Source organism: Strigops habroptila, chromosome 3 (genome assembly GCF_004027225.2).
Source record: "Strigops habroptila isolate Jane chromosome 3, bStrHab1.2.pri, whole genome shotgun sequence".
Taxonomy (NCBI): Eukaryota; Metazoa; Chordata; class Aves; order Psittaciformes; family Psittacidae; genus Strigops; species Strigops habroptila.
In genome coordinates this window covers 54,562,644-54,580,979 of record NC_044279.2, presented here as the reverse complement: position 1 = coordinate 54,580,979, position 18,336 = coordinate 54,562,644, and the positions used below count along the sequence as shown (strand labels likewise).

Sequence of the window (18,336 nt, the reverse complement as noted above, 5' to 3'; positions counted from 1 at the left end):
CAAATAACTTTGTTGTTTTGTTTTACTGTTTAAAAAGATACTAAGCCCAGCAACATTTATCTTACATTCCCAACCTGATACACTTGGAAAGGGGGGTGCAGGAATAGGTGCTGCACGCAGCAGGTTTAATACAAGGTGAAACTTCCCCCTCTCAGGTGCCTGCTTTACAGTAGACAGTTCTGCCAAACATGCCTTGATTCCCAGGCAGAGGTTTCTCAGCTAGCTACAAGATCTTCTCCATGAAATAACAGGTTAAACACGTTTGGCAGTTCCCCTCCAGGAACAAGCCTGTGCTTTCACATTCTCACCTTCTGAGGGAAGTGCTGCCAATACTGATGGATCAAAAAAACCCAAATCTCAGGTTTACGCTCTTAATGAAGGGTTCTTCCCACTACCAAAACAAAGCTGCAGTGTGTTATTCCTCCTCTAGCATAAAACTGTGGCAGGACTCCAGCACTGGCAGTCACCTCTGCTCATGTGGATGGGTGCAAAGAAAAACACAGAATCATGCAAAGGAAATCAATTTTTTTTCAGACTTCCAAGTGGTCGTTTCTCAGACATGCAGGGAGTGTTTTTTTAAATGATGGAAAATACTCCAGTGTCCCTTACTATGATTTCAGCAGCTCTGCTATCTTTGGAGATGGAGTCATCATCTATGATAACTGGCAGAGATATGACACATAGAATCAACTGGGTTGGAAAAGATCTTTAAGATCATCAAGTCCAACCATTACCCCACCATTATCTCTGTAAAAAGGTTTTTTCCCCACAACCAGTGGATGCAAGTCGAGTGGGAATTCCTGTGCTGAGCTTAACTCAGGACTGCTTCCTATCCAATTTCTTGTTACAGCAACAGAATGGGGGCGGGTGGGAGGTGGGGGAATTTCTTTTACATTTTAAAGTTAAAACTTCTCTCTTTCCAAACATTTTGATACAGATCGGAAGATCAGCAGTCTCCAAAATAACCACCAGGCATCTCTAGTCTGATCAGGTTTTATTTGGTAAAATTGTCTGGTTTGTTTTATCCTGCAAACCAATCTAAGTGCTCAATAATGGAGACTTTTAGCTTTAAAGTGTATCCAGTTGCATTGCAGAACAACAGAAGCCCACAGAACTGCTGGAAGTCAATGATGTGTTTTGGGCAAATGCATCAGTTTTTGCAGAGTCTGCCTACAGCATCAGAAAACTTTGCTCTCCATAAAAGCCAGAATGTGCTAAGACACACATGGACTTCTATCTTTAATCACCTGCCCTCCAGATGCTGAAACAAAATGAAGAGTGCCTCTCCTTTTTCACTCTTAGTTTTATTATAAAAATCAACATTTCATTTGTTACAACTCAGTTTATAGTAATAATTGGAAAGGATTTTTGTACAAGGTTTATATACACCTTACAAGTAAAGCACTTTATTTTACAAAAAAAAAAAAAAAAGGTTAGTGAATGAGTGAACAGGGCTGACCAAATGTTGGTCATTATAATATAAATACATCCTTGCAAAGCACCATCGTACCAAAGTTGATGAACAAGAGATACCAGCTGGCTTTAAGACAATGACAAACAGTGATTAAAGCTTACAAAAAAGAACAAACAAAACAAAACACAAGATTAAAAATCTGAAAGCAGCACCAGATCCTTCACTTGCAAACAAGGCTAGTTCAGCTTAAGCCTGGTGGTATCCTCCTCACAAAAAGACACTTTTGTTTCCCCTGGCTGACTGTTAACTGCCTGGCTTAAGGCTACAGCCATTTTAATCAGGACTTCAAAGCTGTTCCTTGTTCATTTAAAAGAGGAGAACAAAACTGCTCTCCAATAGTTTCATGGTAACAATCACACTGCCTGCTACTAATACAATCTCTGGCTTGAATGGAATATGGACAGTTCACTTGTCTGCCCTGCACAGTTCTGCAGTGGATCACCCCAGCCCTCTACGTGCTACACTGGCATCATCCACTGAGCTGCCCTTTTTGAAGATGAGAAGAAAAGAAACTGCCCATTTTGGATCACTACTGTATTTTGTTTGGCTTCTTTTAGAAAGAAATGGAACGTGTTGCAGCCATTTTCAAGTTATTAGGTCATTCCTAACTTATTTTCAAGATGCTTCTGCCACCTTAATTTCAAAGTTAATTTCCAAGCAATAATCCTAATTGCTAAGAAAGCAATTTCTAAATAACAATGTTCGAATTATTTTTGCACCCAATAAGCCAGCTATTTTTTTGTTGTAGAAATAATAAGTAATCTGTTACATGCACAGTACATGTTCAAACACAGATTCTGTCCATGACAATACTGTGTGACAAACATGCTCAAGACAAAAATGTCAGGAAAAGAAGCGATTGGTTATTTCTTAAGAGATATCTTGAAGAAGTCAGTTGGACTCAACAGCATGTGTGACCAGGCAGTTCTGTAGTTCAAGCAGTTTCCCCCAGAATGGGGGTAATCAATCAACCGAAGGAGATTTGCCAAGCAATAAGGAATGGAAATACTCGATATTCAAGACAGTGGCCTTTTCTTCATTTTAGCACAGGCATAATTGCTTTAAATAAAACAACTGAATCTGTGTTTAAGACTCACCAATCGAGCCATCTCTAGAGAAGAGGCTATAACAAATTGAGAAGCAATGCACAACTGAACACCAAAGTCCATTAGTGCAATAAATAGGGATTTTCTGCATGCACCTTCACTTGCAGTGGATTGCAGAACCTGCCACGTCAAGCAGTTTTAGTGTAACTTTAACAGATCAATTTTTATGTAACTACAGAAAACAGAAGAGTAGTACTCATCTGCAAAATGGACTCCAAAAGTAGGGGAACAGTATAAAAAAAATGTGCTTCCTCTCCTGTCTGGTATGACAGGGCAGTAACTATTCAGGTTTAAAGCAGCAAGTATTCTGCTGTCTCTCCTACAACCTGGCCAAAAGAAGTCCAGTTTACGTGAAACTGCAGGACCTCATTCAGCATTAGCACTCTGAAAGGCAGGCAGGCTCAACCTGCCAGTGGGGGTGTGTGAATGTGGATGCACAACAGAGAAAAACATTAGCTTTGGGTAAATTCACATTATCAAAGATACGAGTACCTGCATACATGTACTTTTACATGCACGTGGTGGGGAAAAATGTTATGGCAGTAATCTAGAATTTACAATACTGAAAGTTACAACTCACAGCAAAATGAATCCTTTGATATCCACTGGCTCATTTGTATTACTGTAAATATTTCATTTAATGTATATGCACAGGTTGCATGAATTTATATTCATGGTAATAGTTATTTCAAACACAAATTCTATGTGCATGTTCCATTTATCGTATCGAAGTTCTTTTCCAATAAATACCTTGGTATCCAAAAGCAGTGGAGAAATGAGGAAGGCATGGAATGTATGCAGTATGACATGGCAGGTATGATTTTAAAACAGAAGATGAGGTCTCATTAATGTTGCCATTTAAAAGGCTAGGCTTCTGTTGAACCTGAAAAGGTTAGTTTTCAACAAATTATGCTGTAATGTCCCTTCTGTTTTCTTTCTTGAAAAAATACAAAGGAGTGTTCCTTTCCTGATTGAGCATGCCAGCTATTTCCATTACCAGATAGACAGCTAGGAACACTCTCCAGATGTCTACAGAGAGGAAAAAGCACACAACGAGTACTTGTGCTAATGCCTTACTGTGTATGTACCTGATGCTGTAAGATAAGGACATCTGTGCTTAGCTTAAAAGACAAGCAGCAGTTTCACTGACATCAGTGAGACCACTTCCATGCTAATGCTACAAACCCACTTTAGCCATCTCCTTGGCCTGACATATGTGCATTATCCAAAACCCTAACATCTATCAGTTTGAGAAGCATGATCCTCATTGAGGGAAGGAGAGAGAGTATGAATCATGACTGGCTCGGTGGTGGAGTGGAACAGAGCAAAATTGCTTAGTCCCATGTTCAATCAGTCTATGTATGGTTTATCCACTGGGAGTGTGTCAGGTATGCACACTAGTTGCATCAATGCTTTTGTAATTTGGAGATCCACCCAAGAGGAACTTCACAGATCATCAACTTTAAAAGCATTTTACTCTTGATTTACTGGGAAAACACATGTACTTGTAAAGGCAGAACACTGCTTCCCACAGAATAAATTCTTTGGTTAGTCCAGATGAGAAACAGCCTGCTCTCTATGCTGGTCATCTTCAGTGGAAAAACACAGCCTGTCCACCTTCCTTCTCTTCACATGAACCTCCCAGAGGCAGATCACTCAAAATACCTGATGCACAAACTAACACGCAGGTATCAAAAAGACTTGGTCAAATCCTACGCTGAATTATATGTCCACCCCTTCTGACTTCAGCTGAGTTATGTACGGCTGTAAACCAGCAGCACAGAAGGCAGGCAGCATGATCCATATGCAGAGAACGTTTATCTTCCAAAGCACCCTTGCTGTAAGTAACACATGAATTTACCTGCAGGAAGCCTCTCCAAGAGGAAGCCACACCAGAAAGAGGATACCACTCCTTAAGCTCAACCACCTTAGAGTTTTTCAAACAGAAATTGGCACACTGAAAATAAGTATTTTGCAAGAAGAGACCATTGCCATCGCAGTACAAGCACTTGGACTGAGATACAACAATGCAATATTCTTCTGAGTTCATTAGTGCAAGTTTCCACATGTGAACCCCACACGGAATGCTGCACATGAAAAAATGTAAACAACAGAGAAGTTTCTAATTCTCATTGGCGTGCCAGCCTCAACACCCCCCGCCCGACACTCCCGCCCTCCCCCCTTCATATAAATGGTTTTGAGTTCCCTTATAGTTCACAATACCCTCCTCAACATCCATCCTGCTGGAGAACACAATCAAGCTTCTTCACCAGCAAGGAAGAGCCAGACGAACAGCTACCACATTTCCTAGATACCTAGAATGAAGCTGGGCAAAAAAACCACTTAGTATGCCAGATCCAAGGATCAACTGCGATAGCCTGGAGACCACCAAGGCTTTTTATAGCTTCCTCAGGTATCTTGGACTACTAGGAAGACTCTTTATTACAGCTGGAATCGCAATGCCATGGTTTTCCTTGGAGCTGAAACCAAGTGACGCTCCAGTATCCACATGAGCGGCAGCAAGACTTACTTGTCACCAATTCTGTCAACAGCATGAATTAAAGCCCATGCCACATTTTCAGATTATTTCTCTTTTAGTTGAAACTGGCTGGGAAACAAGCAACAGAGAACAATAAAGCCCAAATGGCACCTCTGAGGAGTTGTTAAACCCCTACAGCCCGAAGGCTAGGAGGCAGAAGCTCCTCAGTACCTTTGTCTTGAAAGAGAAGACTCAGAGGGCCAGTCTTTGAAGGCATCGAGCACCTTCAATGGATTTGATGTCAACAGAAGGTGCAAATGCAAAATGCCATCTAAGATCAGATATACTGTGAGCTCCACTACAGTCAAAGCAAATTGAAAACACTGCACTGGAGTCAAAGAGAAGTTAATAATATCCTAGGTTGCCCCTCAACCTACATAAATAATGTTTTCACTTGATTATATACTCTCCCTGTCAAAATCACCATGGTGAGGCTGACGGGAGAAGGGGCTAAATATGATAATATACAAAAATAGAGATGCGAATATAAAATGGTTTGGTTAAGAATATCTTAAAATTTGACATTCACAGTGGTTAATACTAAAGTATTAAACTCACACCACGCAAAAGAGGAGGTATGTCAAAATCATACTGAGAAAAACTGGCTTTACCTAACACAAAGAAATCATGAGCAGTTAATACAGCACGGGAACCCCTTCCAATGATCAAAACATCTATTTTTTTTATGGACAGTTGTTCCACTGAAAGTTAAATGCTTCCTTACCGGGAAAAAATAATATATATATATTTATATATATGATTTGTATACTGTGATATCAATATACACTGAAAGTACTGCAAGGATATATTATTCATTTACAGTAAAACTAACAATCCATGGTTAAATTTATAGTTTATAAATATGCTGTCTATATTATATGTGGTATAAAAATATTTGACATTTTGTGGGCACTAGGTCAAAATAAGGTTTTCTTTTTTAGGGGACTAAAAATCATTCAGGTATATGCATATTACCCTTGTCAATTACGTGAAAATCGTACTGACCTGGTACAAAACAGAATCCCACCGTGTTGGCAAAGTGAAGAAGACCATGTATAGCATGATACTCTGCATGACAAGGCTAATTAGGAGAAAAACAGAATTTACAGCAGCCCAGTTCTAGCAGTACTTTAAATAAGGATATCATGATTTAAAGTGACACAGGCAGGAAGAAAGGATGCAGAAAAGATGGGAAAAGCTCAACAGGATAAAAAAGAAGCAAACTTTAAAATATACCCAACAAAAAAATCATTGAAATTCCAAAAGCAAGGAGAGAGCTCTAAACGCTCTAGTTTGGTAAATGCATGAAGGAAAAACAGAGGTGTATTCATTTAAAAAAGCATGTGATTATTTTTCTGGATTCACTGCTACGATTGCTGTATTCCTGTAGAAAACAAAGCCCTTTGTGCAAGGTTAATATCTGTCCTGACTGCGTTTTCAAGTTTAACTTTAGTTGCTGGCCCTCTGTAGTTAACATAGAGGTTATTTGGCTACTTCCAAGTATCTATGGTGTGCTGCTCTGAGACGGACTTTTTTATTCTTAATTAATTTAAACATTTTTGGTATTGACAAACCCCACGTATCACCTCGGTGGACAAGTAACACATCCCGGTCCTTCCATTTCCTTATGTGCTCAGTCACTTCACTGGATTAAGGCATGTTTTTGTGTTCCATTTGCAAAAATAAAACCTTTTTGTACAAATGTCTGGGTTCTTTTATACAAAAATTTTTCTTCTTATGGCACAAGCAGCAGTTGCTGTTTAAGAAAATATATAAATATCCTTTTTTTTCTTTAATTCTTCTGTACAAATATCTTCAGTATTCCTCCACCCCATTTAATAACATTTAACTGTACACTGTCCTCCCTCATCCTTCGCCGAGAGCTCCCTCCCCCCTCCCCAGTAGAACGCTTTGTATTTACACTTTCACAGCGGAGGCGGATGATGGGGTGGGGGGGCTCCCCCTCATGAGGAGTCCGTGCAGGGGGATGGCGGTGGCGGGTAGAGGTGGTGGGAGTAGCTCCGCTCTGTGTATGGGGAAGGTGGGCAGCTCTCGTAGTTCTCCTCCGCCGACAGGTACTGGCTGCGGGGGGTGGGTGGCGGGGGGACAGGCTCCGAGTCATAGTTCAAGTCACTGGTATAGCCCTTGGCCGTCGCTGCTGTGACCCTTCGGCTGGGGGCATAGTCACTGTCACAGACGTCTGTGCTGCAGGGCGTGGTGGGAGGTGCAAAGTGACGGTAGCTGTAAGGCCTGTAGCTGCAGTGGGGAGATGCATGGGAGAAGCATTGGCGTATAGAAAGACTGGGCATTTCGGGCAACACGCCCGCGAGCAAGTGAGTGTGGGTAAGCCAAGGTGGAAACAGAGAGTAGGTCAACCTCTGGAGTAGACAGCATCATGTTCTTCTCTCTGCCTTACACTTAACTCCCCTGCAGAAGGCTCACCTTTGCACTACAGTGTCCGTCAAACTATAGCAACTACTGAAAGGGATGATAATTATCAATCATCTATGGACAACAGGCTCCCTAAGGACTTATTTTAAGTAGAAGAAGTTGCTCCTTAGACAGTGGGGCACGAAGGGCATAGGGATTGTGTGCATGTGTGAAATAACTGTGTTGCAATTATATGGAGAAGATAGTCTGTTTCCATTACGCAATTTATGGATACTTCCAAAACCAGACAGGGAGACTTAAAATTGCCTGGCACATTCACAGCAGTCAGGAGAATCACTTCTGGGATGGAACTCCCAAAGGCTGCTACCACAAAACATCTTTTAAAATAAGCCCAAGGTAGTTTAAATAAAACAAACTAGAAAAAGAGGTGCTTGGTAGCTACAACTACCAACACTATGGTCAGTTGTCGGGGGCGGGTGGGCATGCAGCTCCTCTATATTCAAGTCAGAATGTTAGGAAAGATGGGAAGATCAGAAGCAGCAAGGCCAGAGTTTATTTTTGGATAGGGAAGCATTTGGAAAACATTCAACCCTACTCTACATCCCTAATTCCATTTATAATACAAAAAGACCCATCAGCTAACCAGCGATCAGTGTGATTCATGCTGGTGCCAAAATTTGGGTTTCTTTCATTAGAAAATTACTCATCATTTTAAAAGATTTTTCATATGGCTGCAAGGCATCATTATAAACATCTGGTCTGACCTTCTGCACAACAGAGGCCATATTTTCTGCTAATGGAGAAGAGATGTCTTATCAGCCCGAGAGACCTCATTATCCAGAAGCCCCCAAAGGCTCTGTGTTAGGGAGGCATTTCTTTCAATAGACAAATGGAGTGCTCTCTTCTTACTGACTAGATCTTCAAGTGATTTGGGAGGGGAACCTTTACACCCTTGGGTAGTAGGTGTCTCTTTCTTTATTTCTGGTAATTAGTTATAAAATGATAATGAACTCTAGCATCTTACAGGGAAGGTAGGAAAGATACATTCAAGTCAACAGAGATAAAGCTTGCATGCCCATACATATTTGTCAGAGAAAATAAGCAAAAGGTTAGCAACCTTTTCCAGATATTAACCCTTAAGTGTCAAACTAGAATTTTGGTGCTTTAATTAGGCCATAATATTGTTACTTCCAACCTACTAGCCTTTTTATTGCCAACTCTCCTCTGCATGGTGTTTGTCTATCATTTCTGATAATTCCATAAGAAATTATTTATGACAGAAGGCTAAAAAAAGGCAGAGCTCACTCCAGGGTAAGTATTTTTGGCTCAAAGTTATCATGGTACCAGGATTCTTTTGGCATTTAGCTAATTTTGTGATGAGTGTTGTCATTCCTCCTAAAGCAATATACCTGAGAGGTGTATCACTAACCTACTTCCTGCACGATTTACCTCTGCACTAACACGCGTGCTTCAGTGAGGTGATATGTGTGAACCCACTTAAGCACCTATTTTAGTGCTTGCAGAATTAGAGCCTTTGATTGCAATTCCTCTGGAGCAAAGGCTGCCTTTCTTCTGCATTTTCTCCAGTAACTGCTTTTATCCTGAAGGATGCTATTGTACTAGTAATTACCTGTAGGATCTGTGAGTGGATGGGCTGTTTGAAGAATACCCGAATTCCATGGTATAATGTGAACGTTCGGTAGCTGGTGATGGTGGTGGGTTCAAAATCTAAGGAGAAAAAAAGAAAAAAGCCACAGTTTAATTAAAAAAAAAAAAAGATTTTTATCTTCTTTTAAAATGGAGACAAGAAAATAGCGGTTCATCAATTTTCTTTTTAGTGCTGTTTAATAGGAACATTAAGTTCAGAATGCATGCATAGCCCCTCCCAACAAACAGGATTTTTCTTCCGTTTAATCCCCAGTTCTTTAATAGACACTGGAAATGCTGGTTACCATTCCCACAGAAGCTGTTACTAAGCTCTTCTCAAAGAATGCTGACTGCTGTTGCTATTTTGACATACTCAGCGCTCAAAAGTAAAGTTGAAGCTAGCCGTTCAATACTATATCATCACTAGGGATACCACTGCCCTAGGCAAACTGGCAGATGTCTGCTCCCACTAGCTGTAGTCCCCAAGTCTTATGCTGTTTATAATACTTGCAGTGCACTGTCCGAGGCAAGTATTTTTTCCCTATACAGACATGCTCTTACTGCACAAACAGTATTTTGATTAATATAAAGATGTAACATGATGGCTTGATTCTCAGAACTGAAACACAGTTTTCAGCCTGCACCAACCAAGCATGTAACTCTAACACTCGATAGTGGCTTGGGAACGTCATATAAAAACATCTAAAACAACAACCACAGATGCTAGAAGTAAAGAGACAGGGAGCCCTCTACGGCTGGTACCAACTTCTATATAGCATCTAGTGCAGCACACTACCCATTTGTGACTAGAGGAATGCTATGGAGTTGCAAGACACTTGTTTATTTACCTGTCACTTGCAAGACACGTGACACAAAATTTCATTTTAATTCCTTGAAAGGTCTATACAGAATCAGCCATAGTTTTACCTCCAGAGGCACATGGCAGAGTATAATGAAAGGAGATCACTCTGCCAGAGATGCTCAACTTTTATAGGGATTTTTCATCTCCCCTGATGTTCAATCTAACATCTTATTCAGGCACTCATCTCTCTCAACTTTTTAAAATTAACAGAAAATTCCTATCTGTTTTGTAAAAAGACAATCTCCTCTCCCTTTCCTTTGAAAATCACTCACTCCATATTCCAACAAGTTTATTAAGATAGAAATTTTAAACAGAACATTCATCTGTCAATTAATTATTCTCAGAGATACTCTGGCACTTCCCTGAAAGTTATTAAAGGTCTATGAATAATAGAATGACTTACTGGAGGAAAGTAAGTGCCTTTGGTACTTGAAGAACTACTGGAAGAGGCTCCAGTGACATGGGCCCTGTCATAGGGTGGCCCACTGCTCCCTCCCATAATGCTGAGGGAGCTGATCACAGATTTACCTCGAGACATCCCTGAAGAACAAAGATATATGTCAACATTCAATTCTTTGAAGCAAACAGAAAAGAAAGCTTAAAAATGATCTGGAGGATAACAGCAGTATAAGCACAACTCCTAAAACCGAAATGAATTGTCTCAGTATTAAGAGCAAATTCAGTGCTCCCTGATGGACAACTAGAATGAAGACTGTCAGGGAATAAGCATGTTGTGTTTCAGCTACTCAACTGCAGGACTTGGTACTGGGCTAAACTAGAGCTGTGTGAAGAGAAAGAGATTTCTTTCACTTGAATAGCTGGAAAAGGCTTGAGAGAATGAGCATTCAGACACTATTTCTGTGCCTCAGAATAAAATATGAAACTGACTCTGACCACCTCAACTGAGCAACTGAAATTTGTGTGAGCAGAGAAGGTTTGTGTTCTTTCATTTTGACAATATTAAGTGAGCTTTTGCTACTGGACTGAAGCATGCTGGCAGAGAGTCCAAGCAGGAAATGGAGAGGTATGCCACTGTGCTCAAAATAATAGTGAGGATTCTGCTCAAGGACTCTTTATGAAAGCAGGTTATTACAGAAAGCAAAGAAATTTAGTGTATTACTTTAACCCTGCAACAGCCTCACAGAACCTCTATGTTCTGACTGGAACCTGCTGAATCCAAAGCCACAAGTGCATATTGAATCAATATATACGGAAGCAATGTATATAAATTAAGTGCAACATTGCAGTTATGTCTTACTTTTCAAACATCTGCATCATCATGTGCTTGGATTTGTGTTGGAAGCATCATCATCAAAAGAAATAAGCCAAGACCACAGTTACTGCTGGTCATTACAGACCTTACAAGAAGTTTCATGAGCATACAAACCCGGTCTACAAATCTAATGAGAATAATTACATAATGTTTGAACTCCTATGAATATAACTTTGTGTAGCTTCACCCTGCACTGTCATGACACTTTGCTGACACTGTAATAGTCCGAAAATAGGCGGCTTTAGTGGCAAAAGAAGAGAACTCCCATGGTATGCGTATCTATTTGATCTTGCAGTTCTGCTAAGTATCTAAATGCTTGTGAATAGCATAGGTAGAACAGCAGTTCATTTTTATAACGAAAGATGGTGACAAGCCTTGACAGACCTGGCTTCCAACAGCTTCCAAGAATTATGCATCTGGAATGGAGGTTTCCTATGCGTTCATGCATAGTATCCTCAGCTACAACTATGTGGTGTCACAGAGCAGGAAAAGGATCACACCATTTACTCACCAGGAAGAGACCCTGACAAAGAGCTTGGGTGAGGCACATAACCAAGAGGTACAGAGGCTGGTCCATGCACCACGTAATCATTGGTCATTGTTTCCCCATCTCCCTTCATGCGTGGGCACAACACCCTCTGGCAGATGAAGTACATTGCTCCAACCACAAAAACTGTAAGGATCACACCAATGATGGAGCCTATTGTGTTGTTGGGCTGTGGCGCGGGCTCCTCCGTTGTGTCTAAAAGCAAAAAGGAAAATCAAGCCACATAAGTTAATGCAAAAGCTTCATGTACCAACATCAATTTTACTGACATCTTTTCACACAGGAAAAATAAAAGCCTCCTCTTCTGTAGGCAGACAACAGCTTTCAAATTAATATATGGTAGGAACAAACAGGCTCTGGGGCAGGTCTGTTTAAGACTCTGAGTGTCCATAAGAGCTACCCGTGCATATGGATGACCTCCACACATGCAAAGAGGTTTTTGAATCACAAATTATAGGAAATATACAGTACATGCATTTGTAGGGGGTGATAAACCAGGTCCTGATCTTGCTTCATGCTGATAGGCAGGGCTATCCATTGAACTTGATGAACAAGACCTGCAGCCATGACTCCAGATGGCACTGTGCTGGGGACTCCAGTTATGCTTTTTCTTGTCATTAAAGACGATGACAACTATTTTTCATGTTGCACCTCATCACATAAGCACCTAGTTTATCACTCAGTGTAACACATTGGCACTCCCTTTTCTCAACTGTGTAACATTCACTTATGCTGAACAGTAGAGGTGATGCATCAATGATAAATTTTGTGTTTTCTGCTATTTATTAAACTACCTAACATGCTCCACATCTGACCCACGCTGATGGTTACAGATATAGCTGAGCATCAGCTTTATATACCCCATCCTTATGAGGAATCTGTGCCTGAAATGATTATTCAACAGTCAAAATGAGTGGCTTTCCTGACAATACCAATTCTAAGCAGTGATATTTCTGGGAATAAATGACAACCCCCTGCCTGTGCTTCACGAATTTGACAAGAAAAGCAGACTTTAAAGTATTTTCTTGTTCTAGTCAGTGTTTTACATCCTATCCATTACTGAAAGTCTTTTCCTCAACACATTTTCTTCTCCCTGAACACCAAACCCACATTTTAACCAGCTTGTCAGAGTCTAAAGAGATAAGTAAACAGACTTCTGATCACACTGGAAGGGGGACAGTGAAAACTGCAATCTTATTCTGGGTGGGCTAGTTTTCCATCATCTGTTACAAAACCAGGAAATATATGAACTATAATAAACATAACTATACATGTCTGTGATAATGTCACTAAAGACTTGATCACATGACAGAACATCTCCTATTACTCCTTAAGTTTAAAGGTCCAACTCTGGCTTTGCATTTTCAAGTTATGTGTGTCAACCATGATACACAGATCTCTAACACAAGAAGAGATGTCCCTGTTTGCAATTTCTTTTAAGGCACCAACAGTGAAAATGAACTTTCAAGTTGGAATTCTAAAGGCAGTGGTTTTCTTGCAGAGCCCTGAAGAATTCAAGGTAGGGGACATGACATGTTACAAATCACAAATCAAGTTCAGAATTACATCTTTTCAAGATACAAAGGAAATTTTAGGAGGCTTACTCTATAAACAGAGTGGTCCTCTGATTCTAAAACCACTTGCTATCAATTCTCTGGATGAGGAAAACATGAAGCAGAGCAGTTATGTACGAAAGCCTCACGCTGCTACATTTTTTATGAACACTATTCCAATACAGCATACTAACAGCTTTTAGGAAAACAAACCTTTTATTTCTTTTAAAAGTGTAAGAACGTAAGTGGGAAAATTACTAGCCTACTCTGTGCCTTGGAGACTACTCATTCAGAATACTAGTTATTTTTGTTATTCCTATTCCACCATATTATGCATTAATTGCATGACAGCAGTTATAAACGCGAGCATTCATTATGGAATAATTAATTCAGTCTGGTTGGCAGAATAAAATCTGACTCATAGAGAAGGTAAGAAACAAATTTTAGATGCTGCAATCAAGTCTCTAGTCTCAGGCTTTACACTTACAGCATCCTTGCTCATCTGAGCTGTCACTGCAGTCCAGGTTGTGATCACATTTCTTGCTTTTCCCGATGCACTGCCCACTGGCACAGCGGAACTGATCAGTTAAACAAAGCACTGGAAAGAGAACCCCACAAGTCAGTATCAAAGACTTCTTAAAATGATTAAGAAACCAAGACACCAAAGCATACAATCAGGAGTATCTTGGGAAAGCTTAGCCTGCTGCTAAGTCCCTCATGCCAACCATGCAGGGAAAGTGATTCGGTGTTCTGTTGGGGATATTGCACAGTGGGTACCTGTGTCCTCACTGCCTGTATACAGTAAGGACACTACAAGATAAAGCTACCTGGACTAAAATAACTCTGAAGCAGAAGGCTACTGAGAACACAGGTGCTTATGCCAGGACATGGTTATTGCAAAATTACTATAACAATCTCCAATTCTAAGCATTTACTGCAATATAAAGGAGAAGAATTAAGTTATTAAAAACAAATCTGCCAAACCATGATGATAAAATTGTTTAAGAAAGATAAATGTGGTTTCTCAATGTCCTTGTGTTCTTCCTGTAAACCAGAAAACTCCTTGATCAGGAGACAATATATTTCACTTGACATTATGTTTTGAAAATGCAATGAAAGACAGGAGATAAAACTGGAGCTTTGCCAGTATGTTCGAAAACTAAACCACTGCTTTGGGAAAAAAGGTGCTGCAGGCAAGGTGCTGGCTGCTGTTGTTTACACATATTTTTGCCTCCTGTTTCTCATAAATACAGAAATTCTTTCTGATTTCAGTTGAACTAAGCAGTTAAAGTAAAGGCTTTTCTATAATCAACTTGAACACTCTGAATAACAGGGCCACTCTGAAGGTGATAAACAGCCCCTTGTCTGGTAACTCCAATCACTGGATGGCAACTGGGAAGCTAACTTGCACAATGTATTTTGAGATGTCAGCATCTCATCTGGCTAACAATCACTTTTCATCACACAAGAATTTCTGCATCAGTCTGTATGCTTTTGTTTGAGCTGGAGCCCATGTTTTGGAAAGAAAACCAGCCTTGATTCAAAGACTCTTAGACAGTCTCTTCAAAGAAGGAAAATGTACTGAAAGTACACAGAGAAGAGGCAGCTTTTCCAGCTTGCAAGCTGCCCCTACAACTCTTCACTATTTTGCAGTGGGGAGAGGGTGAGTTTGGTCGTGTTTCACATTGTAGAGTGGCGAAGTAGTTCAGTGTCGTGGTTTAAGCCCAGCCAGTAACTCAGAACCACACAGCAGCTCACTCACTCCCCCCACTCCCAGAGGAATGGGGAGGAGAATCGGAAGAATGTAACTCCCACGGGTTGAGATAAGAGCAGTCCAATAACTAAGGTATAATACAAAACCACTACTGCTACCACCAGTGATAATAATGATTAGTGAAATAACAAGGGGAGAGGATACAATTGCTCACCACCCATCCACCAATACCCAGCCCGACCCAAGCAGCGATCTCGGCCTTCCGGGTAACTCCCCCCGGTTTATATACTGGGCATGACGCGCTGTGGTATGGAATACCCCTTTGGCCAGTTTGGGTCAGGTGTCCTGTCTCTGCTTCCTCCTGGCTTCCCCTCCTCCCTGGCAGAGCGTGAGACTGAGAAAGTCCTTGGTCGGAGTAAGCATTACTTAGCAACAACTAAAAACATCGGTGTGTTATCAGCGTTGTTCCCAGACTAAAGTTGAAAACACAGCACTGCACCAGAAAAATTACTGCTACTGCTGAACCCAGGACACTCAGATTCCACTAGCATAACCTGTCCTTCCAAAAAATAACAGAACCTAATTCTCATTGTGTTGGAAACAGCACTTCTCCCAGTCATGACGGCTTAAATACTCTCTTTTGCTGTGCTCTATAGGGAGAAAAAGTCTCCAGAAATTTCACCTGTCTCTCATTCCCATGTACTCAGAAAAGCTTAACTTCATTTTGTTCAGGTATTATAAAATAAACAAACCCAAGACCTTTACAAGGTTCACAAAAAACTACTCAAGGACTTGCATCACTTTGTAATTCACTCCCAGTTACAGGGTTTTTAGAGCTCAAAACCATACCACTTTTAATAGTACTTTTCAGAGAGCTTGTATCACTGTGCAGGATATCAGTGATATTCCCATTTCACAGTTGGAGAAACAGAAGTATGGAGTTGTGAAATAATTTCCCATTTAACAGACCAGTTTAAAAACTAGCAGAACCTTTGATCCTTCCCAATTCTACCCAGCAATAACTTTGGCATTCCTCATAGTGTCCCCATGACAGCTTTATTTTCATCACACTTTGAAAGATCCTTTGTACCTTCACAGTTCTTCTCATCCGAGTTGTCCTGGCAATTTGCTTCTCCATTGCACCGGAGGGCACTGTCTATGCACTGTCCACTTTCACACTGGAACTGAGTGTCTGAGCAGACCGGGCAGTTCTTTTCATCACTGTGGTCTTCACATTCAGTGAAACCATCACAGCGCCAGGCCACCGGGATGCAGTCAATCTCACCTGTGAAACAGGTGAACTGCTGAGGGGAGCATGTTGGTGGTTCTTTAAAAATCAAGCAAACAAACAAGAATTAAAAATCCAGGTGAACAAACAGCAGATCAGGACAGGTAAGGACAAGAAGAGCTCAGCTGCTCTCACTTATCACGCAGCTGATAAACGGGCCATGTCATAAGGTAACTTTCACCCCCATGGTTATTTCTGCACATCCTGAGCCCCCATGTGACTGATGCAGGCCCACCTTGATTAGGCAAAGAAACAGAGAAATCTGCACACTCAAACCAATTATTTTCTTCCCTTCCCACTTCAGCCTTTTACACTCTTTTCTTAGTAGCAATTCAAAAGGCTTCATTTAAAGTCGACACACTTTTCTACTCCCTTTCCTGTAACACCACTGTATACACAACTGATGGCTCACTTTCTTGTCATTGTATAGAAAATGTTAAAAAGATGTAATGCACTGCAGATGGATGCACTGTGACTCAAGGTCTAGTTATGTGCCCTCGACAGCTCTGTTCAGTCAAAATTCTTTTAAAACAACAAAAAACTGCTCCATCTAGTCAAGTCCCGCTATCTCAACACAGCTGTTAGCTGTTATTTAACATTTACTACAGTAACTGTTAATCTCATGCAGTAAGTAAGTGTGGATATTTTCCCTCTTTTTTTAATCCGCCTTTCTTCCCCCTCCCCTCCCCTTTTTGGCCTGGTCTTAAACTTGCTCTGAGAAAATATCTGGATTATGTTAGCTCTTGTTCCGTTGTGAGACCACACGTCGCCTTGATGGCGAGAAGATTGCATAATAAATCCATTCAGTACGGTGGCACAAAAAAACCCAAGCACCAAAGTGCCTCTCCTCTCCCCCATTTCAACCCCACCCTTGGAGACACCAGGGCGTAGGCTACAGTGGCCATATCGCCATGGAGGAGGCAACTCGCCCTTCTGGGACTGCAGTTCAGAAAGACATGCACAGGGTGAGTTTGAGGAGGACAGCAGAGAAGAATAAAATGGCACAGACATGGTGCAATATGCCAGAATGTGAGAATCTACCACTATTTGAAAAAGGAGAACATAGAGAGTGACACAAAAGAAATAATAAAAATCATACAGCTGAAAAATCCAGTCAAAATAATTCAGTGGTCTTAAGGAGGGAGGGTGAACAGAAACCCTTATTCAACAGGGAACTAGTAAACCTTTCTCTTACTCCTCAACACTTGCAGATTTATCAGGGGAAGGCAAAGAGGTAAGCATGTAAAAGCGTGTAACAGCACCTGGTGCACTGTCACATTCTTTCTGCTCAGAAGCCACCCCTAAAGATTGAACCCCCCCACAACCCAGAAACTGAGAGCTCAGTGACAGAGCATGGGAAGGACTTACCTCCACAGGACAGCTCATCCTGCAGCAGAACAAGGTGGACTGGGCAAGAGCAGCGCGTGGTGCCATCGCCCTTCACGATGCAAATGTGCGAACAGCCACCATTATCTTGAGAACAAGGATGTTGTCCTGTGGTTTTAAAAATAAAGACAGGTACTGACAAGAAATCCCCACCTCTTTTATGACTTCTCAGTAATTTCTTTGAGCTCACAGGACTCCCTTCATTATTTCCTTCCCCCTGGGGAGAGCAGTACTAAAAACAACTCTGAAAAAATTGTATTTTCTTGTATGTGTTTTTTCCCTTTACACACATCAATAATTACGATGCACATCAGTAACTGCCCGTGATCTGAAACACTAAGAATCATGCCATGGGGTCTACTGAAACAGAAGTCTACGCATTTTGGGTTTTGTGTGAAGTAGCATCAGTTCTCTGCTGCAAAAATAGTAGTGTTAGTAATACAAAACCATGCCTTGGATTCCATATTTCATTTGCTCTATCAAAGACCATTAAAAAAGAAAACTTTTCTAATTTATGAATTCTGACACTTCCATACTGTCTCTGAAACTCAAATTA

The 18,336-nt window shown here is 40.9% G+C and overlaps 1 protein-coding gene across 1 annotated transcript in view; it reads right to left on the bottom strand.

The window, feature by feature from the left end:
• Positions 1–1,285: 1,285 nt before the first annotated feature.
• LRP6 (LDL receptor related protein 6) overlaps positions 1,286–18,336 on the bottom strand; it is a 131,848-nt gene continuing 114,797 nt past the window's right edge. The window contains exons 17-23 of the mRNA XM_030479714.2: positions 17,763–17,888; positions 16,197–16,433; positions 13,880–13,990; positions 11,804–12,034; positions 10,423–10,559; positions 9,141–9,238; positions 1,286–7,375 (exon numbers count right to left, since the gene is read on the bottom strand). Coding sequence (XP_030335574.1) covers positions 7,084–7,375; positions 9,141–9,238; positions 10,423–10,559; positions 11,804–12,034; positions 13,880–13,990; positions 16,197–16,433; positions 17,763–17,888 — 1,232 coding nt within the window. The 3' untranslated portion in view covers positions 1,286–7,083. The remainder of the gene's footprint in view (positions 7,376–9,140; positions 9,239–10,422; positions 10,560–11,803; positions 12,035–13,879; positions 13,991–16,196; positions 16,434–17,762; positions 17,889–18,336) is intronic.